General features: G+C 40.9%; 1 protein-coding gene across 3 annotated transcripts in view; it reads right to left on the bottom strand.

Annotated features, from left to right (window-relative positions):
* Positions 1-13,281, bottom strand: part of prickle2b (prickle homolog 2b) — a 115,816-nt gene extending 102,535 nt beyond the window's left edge. The window contains exons 1-2 of one of the 3 annotated variants that reach the window (XM_061833092.1): positions 13,068-13,281; positions 12,518-12,597 (exon numbers count right to left, since the gene is read on the bottom strand). In XM_061833092.1, coding sequence (XP_061689076.1) covers positions 12,518-12,597; positions 13,068-13,109 — 122 coding nt within the window. In that variant the 5' untranslated portion in view covers positions 13,110-13,281. Of the gene's footprint in view, positions 1-12,517; positions 12,602-13,067 lie in introns of those variants that run through there. The other 2 variants (XM_061833091.1, XM_061833090.1) reach the window with 2 other exon arrangements.
* Positions 13,282-15,233: the final 1,952 nt, after the last annotated feature.

The raw sequence follows: 15,233 nt of genomic DNA, 5'->3' as shown, positions 1-15,233 counted from the left end.
TCCTGGACAGATTCCACACCTTTCCAAGGATCATTGAGACCCCACGAGGTGATATCTTGGATGGGGCTCCACTCCGATTGAGATTGACCATCATGCTCAGCTTCCTCCATTTTCTCATGATTGCTCCTACAGTGGACCTTTTTTCACCAAGCTTCTTGACAATTTCTCCGTAGGCCTTTCCAGCCATGTGGAGTTGTACAATTTTGTCTCTGGTGTCTTTGGACAGCTCTTTGGTCTTGGCCATGTTACAAGTTTGAGTCTTACTGATTTTATGGGGTCGAAAGGTGTCTTTATGCTGCTAACGACCTCACACAGGTGCATTTGATTCAGGATAATACATGGAGTGGAGGTGGACTTTTAAAGGCGGACTAACAGGTCGTTGAGGGTCAGAATTCAAGTTGATAGACAAGTAAACAAATAAATTGTTAAAAAAAAAATCCTAAATTATGATTTCTGGATTTTTCTTTTTTTTCCTCTCAGTGGACATGAACCTACGATGAAAATTTCAGACCTCTCCATGATTTCTAAGTGGGAGAACTTGCAATATAGCAGGGTGTTCAAATACTTATTTTCTTCACTGTAGCTGTATTTATGGTTACATTGCCTGTCTGTTCCCATTCAGTTTCCTCCCTTCCTCCCTTTGCATTTTAATCGTTTTTTGCAACCACTTTTAATTTTGTATTTTTTTGGATGTTTTCAAAACTATTTCAACTAAGTATTTATGATTCCTGTCTATTTGTATATATTGATGTTCTGAATTTAGAGGTGACTTAGAATGCTACGCTGTGGCTGTTGTCATTTGGCTTCATACACTGTCAAAGTAAAGGTGATAGTAAGTAGGATTAGTGGGTGAAAACCTGCCCAAACAACGATTAACCAATCTACATGTCCCTAAATCAAACATATTAAACTGAGAATACACTCTTAAATAATTAGTCAAGAGTTGGCCTAGGTACCTTACTTTCTGGAATTCATCTTTCACACGCGCTGTCTTCGTCTTTCAGTCCCTTCACAGGAAATCATTACGTATCCCTGGACTTACAACGTGTAGTGTAAAGTGATGAAAACAGAGGTCAGATTTATGATAATTTCACACATAAAAAGGGATAAAGGGATTAACTGCTGTGATGACTATTTGCATGCTCTTTCAGGTACTTCTGGAAGTCTAACATGTGGGAACCTCTGAGTTCTGGCTGTTCGGAGAGGAGTTGTGTGGGGTGGGAAACCCCCAAGACAGAGGATTAAAGTGGAGATCGGGGATTTGCTGGTGTAAATGTGACCTCTGACTTAACCAGACAGCAGCCTTTTGATTCTCATTCTGTTGTACTAAAAAAGACTCAAAGCCGCCACAAATGTAAGTCAGTCACGGCCAAGCGGGATAACAATGATTTGCATGAGGCTTTGGCAAATATTGTGTGGCAGAACAAGGTTCTGGGATCGGAGACAGACTAACATTCTGCTAACATCATGATTTTATCCTAACCGTGCCATTAAACTTCACTTTATTTGTTGTTCATAATCCCATCAACTAAGGGCAAGTCGATTATGTCAAAGTCGTGATTATTAACCATTGATATTAGACCAGGAGTGTTGTCTCCGGACACAATATAGTTATGATATCCCACTGAGGGCTTTTATGACTGCGAACCCATGAATGAGTTATTACCTGCTATTACCAGTTATGGGAAGGATCAAAATTGTACCAGTGACCATTGTATGTGGTGTGATGAAATTAAAAAAAAAAAAAAAAGATGGCAGTCTGTTGAGACCTCTCCTATTATTTTCATTAAAAGTGCCTGCTGTTAACTTGCTAATATCTTGGTGCCAGATATTGCACAACAGCACACCTTTGTGTTTATTGAGGTGATGCACATTTTTTTTTTTGGCCACTGAAACGTTTTAGCAAAAAAACTATATTTTTGATTCTCGGCCGAAAGACTTTTGTCGCCAAAACAAGACTGCTGAAACACAATGTTGATAATGCAAGCAAAAACTGCAGTCAACACGCATTTCTCTGCATGAAGCTTGGATGGGCTAGTAAAGAGGGGTTTGCCTGCTCTGGGGGCATCTCAGTGTCACTCTTTAGCAGTTACAATCCCCAGTGAAAATGTTTCAAAATAATTTTTTCTTGAGAAAACTTAAGACTTTGATAAATTGTATACTTCCATGCTTTGACAGACAACACGAATAGCGGTTAATAATGCAATTCTTGACGGGGAGGTAGGGGTGCATTTTTGTTGTTAAAATATTACATTTCAAACAAGTACTGGTTGTTTATTCACTTTAAAGTGTGACTGTCGTGAAATGGATGATTTTTGGTATATTATTAATGAAAACTCCACAGCCAATATGGTCCCATGTGATTTTGACGTATACAGCTCTTTGTAACTCCCGCCATGAAAATCCTCTCAGGGAATTGTTTTCGAGAACAAGCAGGAAATGATGTACAGGACAGAGGCGACCCCTAGTGGACTCGTTTGTTTCCATTAGTTTTACCACCGGGAAGGTAGTTCGTTGCTCCTTTGTATTACTCAAAATGCCGGCTCATTGCATTGCTGGACATTGCTTGAACACTGAGGAGAATGGATTTAGCCTTCATAAATTTGCAAGAGACCCGGCTCGTTGTGAAAAATGGGATTGCACGGGTGCAGAGGACGAGAGCTTTGTGGGTTCCAAATAACAGGTAGGCAGTAATGCGCCCCGGCTCGACGGTGTTCAACAAGTATTGCGGCGGCTTTGAATATACCCCTAAAAGCAGCACGGCAGGCTCCATTATATGCCACCACGGTACAGAAAATCAGCCACACCGGCTGAGGCGCCACGTTCTGCGGTCACTGCTTCTGCGAAGACTTCTCCTCAGGCTTTGGGGACGGAGGCGGCTCTGAAGAACCCAGCCGAGAATGCGTCACTCAGCCCCGTGCGCGCATAAAGCGCCCCGGGTCGACTGTGTTGCTCAGTACAGCGGCGTCTGTGAACACCCCCTAAAGCAGGCCGGCTCGGCTCCGTCATAAGCACCGGCTGGCTGCGGTGAGCCGCGATGGCTCATCTCCGCCGCGGAAGTAGATCGGACGTTGATGAGGTTTGGCCGTGATCGCATATCATCTGAATATGGCTTGAAACAATCGTGTAATATTGCCCCGGTAACTTCACTCGGTTCTGTGGTGTTCTCCTTTTCGAAAAGAGCTTCTGTGTCAGACAGGCCGCGTTTGTCTCCCATAGTTAGGGTGCACCACATGTTTTCATTCAATGTTCGGGTGACGTCACGGACGGAGGACACAGCCAATATGGGGACCACTTGGATATGTAGAATGACACTTCTGCAACTTTGCGCATGGATTACGCGCTCTCTGCTCACATTTATTTTTTCATATAGACAGTGAAGTGAATAATATTATATGTATTTTTCATTACAATATATATTTTAGAATGTTTATAGGGATGACACTTGGGCTTTATTTAAGCTTGTTTCAATAGGACATACAGTAAAATAAAATAACTGTGTATGCTGTATTTCAATTTAGGGATATTTGAAATCCCTTAAAAATGGGCTACAAAAACTTATGGCTCAGAGGAATTTTTTTTTTGTCTTCTTCCTGTCACCCTGCACTCTCTTTGCACACAGATCACTTGATAGAAATATGGCATTTGGCATTTAAGGTCCACGAGCTCATCTTTTAATTTTTCTTTTTTTTTCCAGGTTTCGACCTTGTTTATATTTACTCATGTTTTGATTCCAAGATTTCATGGTGTATGGTGGTCTAGGCAACGCATTTTTGTGTAACTGACATGGGTCAATTTGTATTCAGTGTCCAAATCATAATCGCCCTCGAGCACGTTTTCTTCCAGCCAAGTTCACATTAGCAGGAAACAAAGCTGGTAAATTGGGAATTTTTTATTGCTCCTGAAGGATTCCTATTTATTTTGGATTAACAACTCGTTTTCTAAGCCACGTATCCTCACAAGGGTTGCGGGAGTGCTGGAGCCTATCCCAGCAAACGGACTACACCCACAACTGGTTGGCAGTCAATTGCAGGGCACATAGACACCATCACTGAGCGGGAATCTAACCCACGCTGCCCGCAACCAAGTCAGAACCAGTCATTGCCATCTATTGCCTCAGTCCTATCAGCACGTGGCTGACTGCAGAAATTGCTGCACAAACAAAAACGGTGGAGCACTCCTCAGTGTTAAAAATTTCTCAACAGTTCAACCTTCCATGAAGAATTTAATTTTCAAATTGCCGTTCACACTCTGATCATTGGAGTTCAAATAGATGTAAACAAGGGAGTAGGAGGAGATAATCAAGAGATCTTTGAAGTGGCGTAACACTTGGGCCTCCGTGCACTGCCATCTTAACACAACACTTTTATCAAAAGCGCCAGCCCCCAGTTCACTGCCTCCTGCTACACTACAACATTCAATGGGAGAAATGGTGATAAAATGAGAACTGTCATTTATGTGGCTGAAAGCTTATGCACCTGGTGGGAGCGCAATAGTGCTCCAACAGTACAACAGGATCCAAATGTAAATGAAGGCGAGCAGGTGTTCAAACAAAGTGAAATCTCTGCCGATGCAGTGATAAATGCTTTCACTCCTTTCTGTGTTAAAGACATTCCTTTATACAGAGCGGAAAAGATTTACTAAATTCTTACACAGCTGTAAAAAAATGCTATCCACCAGACAGCATGCACAGGCTCTCAAGGAGGAAAATGCAAGTAAGACTTTCTGATTTGACTCTTTACAGTGTTGGACTTAAAGGCCTACATGCAATAAATGCAACTTTATTGTGCAAATCTCAGCAATCAGGTTGTTGTCCATCTTTATTCTCAATGACAGACTGACGTTAATTTATCCCACTAAGCTTTCATGATGGCATGAATAAGCATCATGGCAAAATCTCTCTCAATGGATGTTGCAAGGATGACAGATGACAGCAAATATAATTTGCTTATTTCAGTCATTTCAAGTGTTTTTCCACTCACACCTTTAATAATACAGTATTACAGCATGTCATATGTAATCCCTCCTGTTCATTTTAGCAGTGGGGCTCCTTTTTTTTTTTTTACCAGGAAGGATATCTTTAATTTAGGGATGGGAGTTTCAGTGGGTAATCTTTGTGATAGATATTTGAAAATAACTTATATGATGGGATGGGATCATCTCTCTCCCCAGACACTGCCCAGGACCCCTTTTTTGGGGGGGGGGGGGGAGTTGGGGGGCACTACTCTGCTGTAAACCCATCTCCTAAACCATACCACATTTATACTTTTCTGATGGTGACTGCTTGTAATGCAAATGCATGAGCACCTGCTGGAGATGACCTTCGTCCTCCGATTGCTAAAAATGCTGGCGATGTGGGACAAAGTGACTGGAATTAATGCAGGGGCTTCAAAGGGCATTACAGAGCTTTACACAGCTGTCCAAGACAATAAAGCCCAAAGGAAAAGAAAGGAAAGGAAAATATGATTAGGTTAGTGGCAAATTCAAAACTGATGAAGTCGGGATTCACTTTGTAGATAAAGTAGCTTGCTGAGCAGAAAGGCACTGCATGAATCATGTGTTTTATTTATGAATAGGCTCACGTAAGTGTTTCTCTTAATAGACATACTCTGAGGTTTGTTGGCATTCACGACAAAAGTTGCTCGGATTTCAAATTTTGGATTATAGTGTGATTTTAGCCCCATCACATTCAAATGCCTTTTATGTGCCTTGTGAGAGCCAGTTTGTATTAAGTGGCTATTTAACTTCGTTGAATACGTTAGCCAATTTTGCCTCCTGCTGGTCACTTGGAAGGAAAGCAGACTGCTGGGTGAATTCCAGTGAAACCTTTGCAATGAAGCGTCCTTTACAATCCTACACGACATTTATATGAGGTTTTTAATAGAAATGCACAATCTGAGTGTAGGGTTGTGGTTTTTATCAAGTATTAGACTTTGCATCTACATCCTTGCATTCACTTTCTGTACGGCTTAATCTTTTAAGGCTGGGTACATACTGTAATGGTCACCATCCAAACACAGGACACACTGATGACCATTCACACCCAAGGACAATTCAAGTGTGAATTCAATTAACCTAACTTTTAAACAGCACAAACGTGCATGTTAGGTTTGGAAAGTGGCATAATTGCAATAATCTGAATAATTACAGGTAGTGATGGACTTCTACAGATAAATGATGCAAATAATCATATAGCAATCAAATAATCATATCATACTGATGACACTAAACGTAGCCAAAGCAATTACAAGGACGGAATAGTGTAGTAACACAACATTTTGAGGGGTGTCCTGTTACAAATTTGGAAGAGAAGATGAAGCTCTGTTGTGTAATATAACACAGCCTGATCCATTTTAGCAAACTGACACCATTGAGGTGGGGAGGACATCTCCACTCACACTCACACATTAAACTAAATTGTCCATCTAATATTTCTTTTAACTTGGATTTTTGGGTTTCAATCTCCTGAAAATGTTTAGATAAAACAATAATACATTGTCTTGATATTAAATCTGAAGATTAGACAACCCCCTAATATCTTACATACCTAGAGGTATTGAGTCACCCAAAATTGTCCATCAGAAAGGGATCTCCTTTACTTTGCTTAAATCACATGCACAACATGATAAGGAAATCACCTGTGCACATTTCTCGATCACATTGCAGCATGTTCTCTGGAATTCTGATGGTGAGAATCCAATGAAATTCAGTCGCTGACAGACCACACCCACTGGGCTGCAGGAGCTCAGTCTGACCTTGTTTCCATGACAGCCATGCATCATGCACTCAGAGTACAAATAACGTTGTCTGTCTTCTCCTCAGTAATGTGCCCTGGTACAATGTAGAGTTTAACATGGAAGACAAGGCAAAAAAAAAGAGAACAAAAATGAGGAGCAAAAATAGTAACAGGGGTGGGAGGGGGTAACAAGAACCTGGCAGAGAGATTTGACCCAACACTGACGAGGAGCCCAAAGGTGAAGTCATGTCACCAGTAGAATGATTCCTGTCCATGCACCACAGCTATACTACAAGAGAAGCCTGGAATAAGACAACAGAGCACGTAGAGTTTTTGCCGCAATACAAAAAGAAACTATGCAGCAAGAAGGTTTTAAGCGCCTTGCCAACAGACACAGAGCTTTAGCAATAAATCTGCTAAGCATCTATTGTGTAGCGCACCACCAGTGGCTTCTTGTGTCTCCTCAGCCACCGCCTCACCGCCTCAAACTAAGTCGTCGTTTTCTGCGCCCAAATATCTCAAACCCATTCATAAGCTTTGGCGCCCTGACAGGTTTATTTGCCAGGCCATCTTGTTAACACAATGAATAGCGGGCCGGGCTGTGTTATGTAGATCGCGCCGGGTTACCCAGGGGACAGACGTCAGGAAGCCATTCAGAGTTGGGTTAAAGCTCAACCTCAAACCTCCGTGGGCTACTGCACCGATCCTTCTTCCTCCAATGCCTCTTCTATGCAGTTTACCTTTCAGCCAAGGCTATGTTGCATACAGGGGCAGGCTTTGTCTTTTTAATGAACTTTTACGCTGTCCTGCAGGTTGGAGGAAATGAAGGTTGCAAATGGAAACATCACATTGATTAAATCCCCCTTTGTAGTGTTATTCACATCTGAACCAACCAACCAACCAAACTCTTGCCAACAGGTCAAGTGTAATGATTTCTCTAGTTCTAAAAACAACAGACCATTGAGCAGAAGAGCGCCATGTATCACATAGCATGTTTACCTCAACACTCACGGCTATAAACCTGGTAATGAGTCTCATTAGCTCGGGCAAGCATGAATAATGCAGGGGAGTGTGCTGTTCAAGGAAAAACTACGCCTGATCCTAACCTGCCTCAAGCAGCCAAGTAATCTTGGGAAATTATGATGACGCACAAGCAAACAGGTAACAGAAATTCTGCTTCCTTGGACATTGTTTGTTGTTAAATGTCAAATGCAGGAATGTTTTTTAGTGTCTTTGAGACATTTCCTGCACAGTCCATAAAATGATCCGTTTCAAAGGGACCTGAAAATGAATGAATGCCAAGGCTTGTACTTCTGGCACATACCAAAATCATCTTTTGAGTTCCCCTCAAAGGTGTCTTCTGAGGTATTTTCCCCATTTTGTGTCAATACATCAGTGAGTCTTCTGTGGCATATTTAAAATCATCCAGGTTTACACAAACACTGCCCTCATTACAATGATGTGTGCAAGATTTTATTTTTACTGAAATGAGAGTTTTGTCCCAACATTCCTTTGTCTGTAGAATCTGAAGTCTGAAAAACCATTTCCTGGTTGGCTAAATCGACTGGAATCTGCAAGGTCTCGTTCTGCATGGCAGGAGGTTCTTTTATTGTAATATAGTGCGTCTGTTGCCTCTCACCAGATAGTGGTCAGAGTAATGGAGTGATAGGAACAGAATCCTTTGTGAACTTACTAAGCATGAAATCACGAGTGTCTATGATTAACAAATCAAAAATGTATCACAATAGAATAAACAACAAATATACAAAACCAATCCAGTGAATTGGCAAAGTCTGTTAAACGATTAAAAACAAAATAAAATCATTTGCAAATCACGTGCAACCTAAATTATTGAATACACTACAAAGACAAGATATTTAATATTCAAACTGATAAAGTTGATTGTTTTTTATAGAAACAAATGTAACAGCAAGGTGTTCCGCCATTGTTGTTTTGGTTGTGACATCATGCCTATCTGAATAAGAGCATGTATGCATCCATGCTCCAAATTTTCAGATTACCATTTAAGGAGTGAAACAATAACAGTGTATAGTTTTCAAAGAATTCAACTTTGATACACATTTTCAAAGGCTCATATTTTCAGGCACCAGAGCAACCATTTTTAGTTTAAAACTGTGTTCTGTAATCCTAATCCTCAAAGGTAAAAACTAAAAACATTTGAACCAACAGCACAGTACACACGATTTGATGGTTTTATGAATCAAACTTAAAATCCTCAAAACATTTCATTGGGTACAACTGAAGAGGCCACAATCAATTATTTTACATTCAGCAAATTGGTTTATTTGGAAAAAAAATTCCTGAAATTAAACTACACTACCATTTTCAATTAAAAAAAAGAGAAATGCAAAACTCTTTAAAAATGGCCAAATTCATTGAAGCTCATACAATGATGCATTAATAAAACAAACCCAATTCCAATTAAGTTGGTCAATTAATTAATGTTGTGATAAAACAAGGATTTGCAAATCATGTTCAACCTATATTTAATTGGCTACACTGTAAATACAAGATTTTTAATGTTAAAACTTACCACCTTTAATATTTTTAGCAAATAATTAGCAACTTTGAATTTTATGGCTGCAACACATTCCAAAGTGTCTGGGAAAGGTGGCTCATAAGACTGAGAATGTAAGGGAATGCTGAACAAACGGCTGTTTGGAACCCCCCACAGGTGAAGAGACTAACTGGGAACAGGTGGGTGCCATGATTGGATATAGCATGTCCTAAGAAGACAAAGAGCAAAAGACTCATCCGGACTGTTATGGACGCAAAATTCAAAAGCCAGCCCCTGCTAATTTCAGCAAGACAATGCCAAACAACGTTCTCCATGTGGTACAACAGCGTGACTTTGTAGTAAAACAGGACAGGTACGAGACCGGCCTTAATCACAGAAACTCATGCTTGGTAAGTACACAAAGGATTCCGATCCTATCATTCCATTATTCCAACCACTATCTGGCGAGAGGCAATGGACACTAAATTATAATAAAAGAAACTCCTGCCATGCAGAATGAGACCTTGCAGATGCCAGCAGTAACATTCTTTTGGCAACCAGGAAATAACTTTTCAGGCTTCACATTCGACAGACATAGGAATGTTGGGACAAAAACTCCTATTTAAGCAAAAATAACATCTTACACAAATCATTGCCGTGAGGGCAGCGCTTGCGTTGACCTGAGTGATTTTAAATAGACCCACTGCTGCACTGACTCCGAATGGGGAAAAACCTCAATACACACGTTCAACTCACCATAAAAAAAAGAAAAGAAGCCTGACCCTCTGCCCCCTTACAACCCAGTCCATTTGAAGCACAGTAAGAGGGGAAAACACTGCCTGGACTGCATTATATACACTGCAGTGGACCGTCTATTGAATTTGTGTTGTTGGAAATTTGATTAATATTTTAGTGAACCCCAAGACAAACGATAACTGATGGCCTGTGTTTTCCCACTACAGTAAAGTTTACCGCTCGATGGCTCTTATTAGTGAGGGTAACTTTGGTACTTTACAGTTCATGTCAATAAAAACAGAAGTGTAGAAAAACTTCCTTCAGTGGATAGTTGAGTCATTTCTTTACACAGTATCAGAATACAGTGACATGCAGTACAGTGCCTGCACAAGGACCACTTATTGTCACTACTTTGTCCTCGTTAGTATGGTCTACATTGTCTGGTCTGTGTATTAGTCTACTATTTTTTATTGTATTTATTTTTGTCCGTCTTATTTTAACTGTGATGATTTTTTTTATAATTTGCCAGTATACGCCACTAAGATGAGTTTGAAATAAAATTAGCTTTTCGGAGGATTGAGACAGTGCCCCGCCACAAATAGCAATAAATAAATAAATAACAACAACAACAATAACAATAATAATAATCATAATAGACATCTCCAAAATATTCATACAGTAATTATTTATATTAATCATAAGATCACGATCTACGAGCTAAAAAATTTATCATTTCAAATACCCCTACCCTTAAAAAAATTGTTGATTTAATAAACGCAACAATGCACCTGAAGTGTGTGTACATACAGTGAACACTCTCCGGTAACATCTTCTCCTAACGACCCAGGCTAAACGTAGTCGTGTCCCTCAGTTCAGATGCATCACTTCAAAAGACTTCCTTGGAAACAATGTACTCCTTTCCGATTAGCAGGGATTTGGCACCATCTTGTGGCACTTTAAGGTATTTCAGAAAGTTTTTCTGGGAAACATCTGGGAATAGTCCCCATAGAATAAATGTGAAAAGATGAGGGATTACTGTAGAGTGAAAAGTAACTCAATCAGCGGGATTTTCTATCGGTGACTGTGGACTTCCGCCGTTCACGATTAATGATTTAGTAGCAATTTGGGAACAGCTGAGGACAATTTCTTTCACTTTCACAGTATGTTTGCTGTCGCTGCCTTGCCTGTATCTAACCTTTTCAGGCTCACATGAAATCCACCACATTCCATGATACATACTGTAATTACTCCAGTACGTTGGAGGAAAAAAAACAAAAAGCAAGTGCAAAACGAGTTTACATGAACCTTAAAGCGAGGCAGTAAATTCTTTGTGATGCGAGCAAGTTTATTTATTTATTCTCTACTTGAACAAAAACTTTTTGGAGCTGTAAAAGAGACAGCCGGCCTACGAAAGTCTCACTCCACAGACGTCATTGATCCCTGTTTGCTGGAGGGGAAAGAAGTTTATTTTATTGTAAGCCAGTGAAGACGGGCAATTAAAGGCAGCATTCTTGCGCCTGCTGTTGCTCCGACAACAGTTTACTTTATAGCAAAGAAGAAGGCTGAATGATACCAAATGTCCCAACCTGTCAAAGCATACAGTAGCTGCCAAACTCAAAAGTTTTGGGTTGGCACCACCAAGTTTCTATTTTTTCAGTGGCGTGAGGATAAAACAATCACACAACAAACAGCCTTGCTGTAGACTTTCTTGTGACTGATCCACCTGTTGACATAATTGTAAGCCGCCGCTTCACGGCCAGGTCATTGTTTAACTCCAACACCAAGAAGGAATTTGTAAGCAGTACATATTGTACTCTGGGGTTTTGTTGTTTACATGTACTGTGCTCAAGCTGACACACAAGGGGCTCACAACATCTCCTTCTTCCCACAACATTGAGCGTCAGTCTTCTTAGCAGGTTATGAGAGTCAGTTGATTCTGATCGACTTGAGAGCTAATGTGATACTTCACGTTTTGCATTACGACAGCAGAACTTGACACATTATTCACACTTTCACACACTAGCCTGAACCACCTGTCCTCCTCAGCTGGGTCACATCTTTATATATTACACAATATACAATGCATAAGAACATGCACCCTTTGTAAATATTCCCTCCGGAAGCCATTAAGGGAAAAACAATGGTTCTTGGAGTAGCTTAAATTGCTAAATATTTAAAAGGCCCGTGACGTTTGTGCACGCTGTTGTTCTTTCATTGAAAAGCAAAATCTTGAAAAATGTAGTCACACACCATCTATGACAACACATCTAATTGTCTTTTGTCAATTAATTTTTCAAACAGTTGTATCATCTTTGAAAAGGCAGAATCTGTTTTTATCAGTGCCAGTGAAGCCAATGTGAGGGCCATTCAGTGTATTCAGCATAATGCAGAATGAGCATTTAAGTTATATTTTGCATCTTCACCATCCAGCTGGAAACATAGTGGTGAAGGGGATATTTTTTTCATTTGATCTTTTTGGAACCTTGAAAATGTGCATGGGAAATGTGATTTATTTCATATCACAGTACCTCCATTTGTGCAGGGTGAAGCCAGGACACTTGTCTTTAGAAGCACAGCAGGAAACTCTTCTCTGTGGCTCATCAGCGGGCTTCAACACACGAGATGATCATTAAACAAAAAGAGTATACCGAAGATGCAGTCCAACTAATAACCAACACTTAAACTAAACTTTAAAAAGCAAAAGAAGAAAGAAAGAAGTGCAAAAATGCACCTGGGCAACGTTTCCAGAGTGAGAGATAGCGACATGAAACACCTTTTAGAAAGAGGAAAAACTTCCCAGTTACATCAGTTTAAACATCAAACTTAGTCCATCTTTGCTGTAAAAAATAAATAATTAAAAAATGACGTGCACTCACCGGAATTGTAAACATACACATGGAGAATATTGTTATGCGCGTCACAGTCAAAGTAAATGTAACTCAATGCCACAACTATAGCAACGGGAAACAAACGAATAAACTGAACAGCCAATAAGTCGCCTTCAAAATGAAAAGATGAATTACTGAGCTGTTTCATTCATGTAAAGCGTGCCGGTGAAAAAGTTACTTGTCAACATACCGATCTGTGATCATCTCTCTTCTTCAAACTGCGACGAAACATGTCAGGCTGATTCAAGGACAGTCGAGCAGACAAAAGGTGGACAAGGGGGTGGGTCGACGTCCTTGTTCACTTCCGACAAGGAGGAGAGGAAAAAAAATCTTGTCAAAAAAGCAGACTTCATTAAAACAAGTCGGGAGATTCATTCCGAGTTGCAGCTCCACCCTATCCGCACGCAGCCAATGAAAGACTGCCAAAAAAAAAGGGGGGGGGGGAACGTTAATAATCAATTGTAATTATCGCCCCTACAGTATATAAAATATTTAAAACAAAGTTGTTGGATTATGTCTTCCATGCAAAAAAATAAAAAATACAAAAATAAACCCCGTAAATGATGTACCTGGGAATGATAAATGAATATCCTTGGCTACATGTCAGGGTATGATATTGTGTCACAATGTTTGTGGGTTTTTTTTTTTGTTTGTTTATTTTTCTTCATTGCACACCCAAGAAAGCAAGCGCCTCCAACCCCCTCAAAAAAGAAAACGTCTTTGTTATTGGCAGAGGATCAAAGTTGCCCTTGTGGCGAAAAACAGTAATACAGCATTGCCAAAAATCCTGATGAAAAAGCATCCAATCAGATTGCTCTCGCATCACCTGATGGTGCTCACAACCTCAAGGGGCAGACTTGCATGGTACCCGATCCCTCACGCAACACAAAGTTCAGAAGGATACATAAGTAGAGAAGGATGATAATGTTTTGATGTTGTTGGTGGTGCTTTTCAACTTTTTTTCTATATTTGTCTGTACGGAAGTGGGCTAAGTTTCACACATTACATTTACAGTATTGAACTCTTATGACATTCCAAAACGTTGACAGATTTGTTTGCAATGTGAGCTTGATAATCCATCCATCCATCCATCCATCCATCCATCCATCCATCCATCCATCCATCCATCCATCCATCCATCCATTTTCTTAGCCGCTTATGCTCACAAGGGTCGCGGGAGTGCTGGAGCCTATCCCCGCTGTCAACGGGCAGGAGCCAGGGTACACCCTGAATTGGTTGCCAGCCAATCGCAGGGCACATCAAGACAAACAGTCGCATTCACAATCACACCTCAGGGCAATTCAGAATCTCCAATTAATGCTTGTTTTTTGTATGTGGGAGGAAGCCGGAGTGCCCAGAGAAAACCCACGCAGGCACGGGGAGAACATAAAAACTCCACACAGGTGGGGCCGGGATTGAACTTGGGTCCTCAGAACTGTGATTCTCGCGCTTTACAGCTGCAACACCGTGCTGCCGCTCGATAATCACAGTGGGAAAATATTGGCATACTGGTGTAAATAAAAAGACTTCCGTCTCCTTAAGGCTCCGTCACACCATGACGTTCTGGTCAACGTCCTCTGAACATTTCAATCGTTCTATTTTTCAGCGTTCTCAAACGCGGATGACACATCTGGCGTGTGATTAACGCGTGTCTAACGCATGACTTAACGTGTGTCTAACGCACAAAAAGCGTGTCTAACACACGAAAAGCGTGTAACGGCGACCAAATAAGATACCCCTAAAAACCATTAGCGTGTGCAAACGTGTCATTGGGGCCTAACCTAACCCTAAGCCTCTTTCATCACGAGCAATGTGTTTGGAGGAAAAACAAAACCAGGAGGAAGAGCACGTCCGCGAAGTCACGCACCATGTGACACCCCCTGGGGACCCTAAACACCTTGCAAACCCCAGTGAGGACGGTCCGACAAAGAGACAAAAGAAGCAGAGAAAGGATTGCAGGATCCTGGACTGGGCTTTTGAGGATAGTCTGGTGGAGTTTTTCCACGAAAACGAACTGTTGCTTTCTGGATCTTCCATAGTAGGTGGTCTCTACTGGAGCTTAATATTAAATGGACCTTGCTTACAAAGTATCGGTTTATATACCCATATGCATGGAAGTTCGGGAAACACTCGAATTACGTTCAATGGACACCAAACGACGTTCGTTTTACTTTAGCTACACGCTGTGTGCGCTAGGGGATTGTTCAGTGGTCGTTGACAGGTTGCCAGTGAGTCGTTCACTGCCAAGCAAACGATTAAGTGACAACCAAGTAAAGGTAGAGTTACGACTGACTAACGAAAGCCAAACGCGTGCAACGCTCGGCGAACCTGAGTGAAACGTTCCACGGACGTTCTT

Source organism: Syngnathoides biaculeatus, chromosome 10, assembly GCF_019802595.1.
Source record: "Syngnathoides biaculeatus isolate LvHL_M chromosome 10, ASM1980259v1, whole genome shotgun sequence".
NCBI classification, from domain to species: domain Eukaryota; kingdom Metazoa; phylum Chordata; class Actinopteri; order Syngnathiformes; family Syngnathidae; genus Syngnathoides; species Syngnathoides biaculeatus.
Note: the sequence above shows the minus strand (reverse complement) of the source record. Positions and strands in the feature narration are given on the sequence as shown.